The 2,746-nt window shown below is 39.8% G+C and overlaps 1 protein-coding gene across 3 annotated transcripts in view; it reads right to left on the bottom strand.

Annotated features, from left to right (window-relative positions):
* The window catches only part of LOC138204783 (cytohesin-1-like), a 19,721-nt gene extending 17,984 nt beyond the window's left edge, over positions 1–1,737 (bottom strand). Inside the window, exon 1 of one of the 3 annotated variants that reach the window (XM_069160270.1) lies at positions 1,323–1,737. In XM_069160270.1, the coding sequence (XP_069016371.1) occupies positions 1,323–1,410 (88 nt within the window). In that variant the 5' untranslated portion in view covers positions 1,411–1,737. The other 2 variants (XM_069160268.1, XM_069160269.1) reach the window with 2 other exon arrangements.
* Positions 1,738–2,746: the final 1,009 nt, after the last annotated feature.

Raw genomic sequence — 2,746 nt, 5'->3', positions numbered from 1 at the left:
TCTATTTTTTTGTGCGTATCAAGCAATTAACGCATCGAAAATCTGAAGTGTATGTTACTCCGTCGCAGATATACTATTAGGCTGCAAACAACCGTTATTATAATTATAAATACATCTAAAAATGTACTTGTTAATTGAAGAATTTGCTTCCATTGTTTGACCAACAGTCAAAAACCTCAATGATGTTGCTTCTACTATGGAAAACATACAAATATTCACGTGAAAATCCTTAAATCAGCGACATGATGTCATTTTGCTGAAAAGATCCTTCATCAGAATTGGTGCCAGTTAATTTTCATTTCAGAGAGGTTGGGTTGGGTGAGAAAATAATGAAACCTCCATGAATAATGGAAACCAGTAGGGGCCTGTCACTATAATATCACATTAATCTGGCCATGGCTAATACTTTTGGCAGCTAAATATAAAGATATAATTGTCAAAGGGAGCTACAGTAGCCTATTGAGTGAATGTGCTTCACAGCTAAATGGTTTATCTGTGAAATCGTCCCTGTTGCAGGGACCTCGAGGCTTGTGGCATAAAAATAAAAAAAAAAGAAGAAGAAAGAAGAGGAAATTACAAGTAAATCTAGATATAGGAGGAACATTCATTAAAAAAAAAAAAAAAAAAAAAAAAAAAAATCCCAAAAAACAACCTCCAAGACCAATGGAAATAACCAGTGTGAGTACCTTTCATTGTGTAATAATAGCTTTTGAATGAGCACACTGACACAGTGTGAAAGCACCTGCACAGAGGGAGAGCAGTGGGCAGTGATGGAGATTATGTCACTCCAGCACCCACTGGAGAGGAGGATCCAGGACCAGACGATGATGGGTGTGCGTCATGTTCTCAAGCCCACCATCTCACACAAACACACGCACGCACACACACACACACACACACACACACACACACACACACACACACACACACACACACACACACACACACACACGCGCGCACACACATGACTCATGTGTGTACATGAACACAGAAATGTCAGAAACACAGCATAAAACACACACACACACACACACACACACACACACACACACACACTCCACATAGCGCTCTGGGTCTTGATAACCTAACAGAAAATCACCACGGCAACTGAACACTGATAGCACTTTGTGCCAGTCTTGCTCTCAGTGTCTCATTGTGTTTGTCCGTCACAGACTCACATAAAAGCAACATAAAAAAAAAAACCACAAAAAACTGGAATAACAACAATTGATTCACTTTTTCTTTTTTTTTTTTTAAACCAAAAATTTAAAAGCTCATACTCACTTCACACATTTCAATTTTCGGATTCTTGAAGGATTTACCTGTGGCTGCAGCAGGTGCCCCCGGTCGTACTGTAGGACACAAAAATGCCTGGAAACTGGACGCACACAGCTCACTCACAGTCCCCATCACTACACTGTGTGTATTCAGGAGTTTGTGACAGAAACGACCTTTCAGTAACAGTATCCTCCCGGCATCTCTTCGCTTTTACATCCCCTTTAAGCCAGCGTCATCCTTCTCCAAAAAGGACCTCAGTTCCTTGGAAAAGCCCGGCTTCAGTGTTTTCCCCTCCCGACAGCCACCAGACTCTGACAAACTCTCAGAAATATACTCTCTGCTCTACTCCCTCTCTCTCCTCCCTCCACGCTCTTGATCACACACTTGACCTCACTCTTGAATTCAGCCTCACGCACTCGACACTTACACTTCTGCGCGCACACACACACACACACACACACACACACACACACACACACACACAAAACCTGTCGCTATATGATCACTTTATAAGTGATACAACAAAAGAAACAACCTCCACATGGAGGCACATTCTGCATATAGATACGCACACCCACTGCTGTGTCACTTTGAACAGTTGTTAAAGTATTCTTGGAAGTGATGACAAATGTACACACACATGCACACAACCACGTATCATCCTGCTCGACACCCCCACACACGCACCGGAGCCCAGTTTAGTTTAGTCAGAGCTGAGTATACGTACACATATCAGAGGTGGAAGAAATACCGGTACCATATATGTGCTTTAAAGGCTCTACCAGCAAAACAACATTTTCATTTTAGGGTCTTTAAATCTAGTATTTTGTTAGTTTTACTGTTGTAAAATGTGCAGTTTCTATCTGCCTGTTTTAAAGCGATCATAAAAATGAAGCACAAAAATTAAAGTACTTTTTATGGCTATTATGCACCTATAATTGTGTTTGCCTTCAGGCTCATTTCAGCTTGATTTAGAAGTTTTTACTGCTGGGAGTTAAATGGTTAAGATGAAAATACATTAATTTTGAGACAGCAAATTGTAAGATAAGATAAGACATTATTAATCCCTCAGCAGAGATATTATACTTTCAGACTATATTTATGGTCACAGCTATTTTGTTGGGGTTTTTGTATCAAGAGCAATAATACTTTGTAAATGAAATATATGACAAACAGGATAATTGTAATGTTTTGTTTGATGAATGGAGGTCTAATGGAGAAGTAGTAATGCCTCTACTTCTTATTATTCTCAGTACAAAGACATAAACACACGATTTAGCGGTATTAATGTCAGCAGCAACCATTTGAGTATCAGTATCAGCAGCAGTAGAAGCAGTGGGTCTGATTACAAGGAAGAAAAAGGGGTTTTCATATCGTGCATATGTCAGAGCAACAACTAAATGCAAAAATGTGTGAAAAATGTCAGCAGTTGTCGCAGTGTTAGAGGCTCCTTGATACTACCGCTAAA

Source organism: Embiotoca jacksoni, unplaced genomic scaffold (assembly GCF_022577435.1).
Source record: "Embiotoca jacksoni isolate LCO1_2020_lvr unplaced genomic scaffold, fEmbJac1.0.p SCAF_26, whole genome shotgun sequence".
NCBI classification, from domain to species: Eukaryota; Metazoa; Chordata; class Actinopteri; family Embiotocidae; genus Embiotoca; species Embiotoca jacksoni.
Note: the sequence above shows the minus strand (reverse complement) of the source record. Positions and strands in the feature narration are given on the sequence as shown.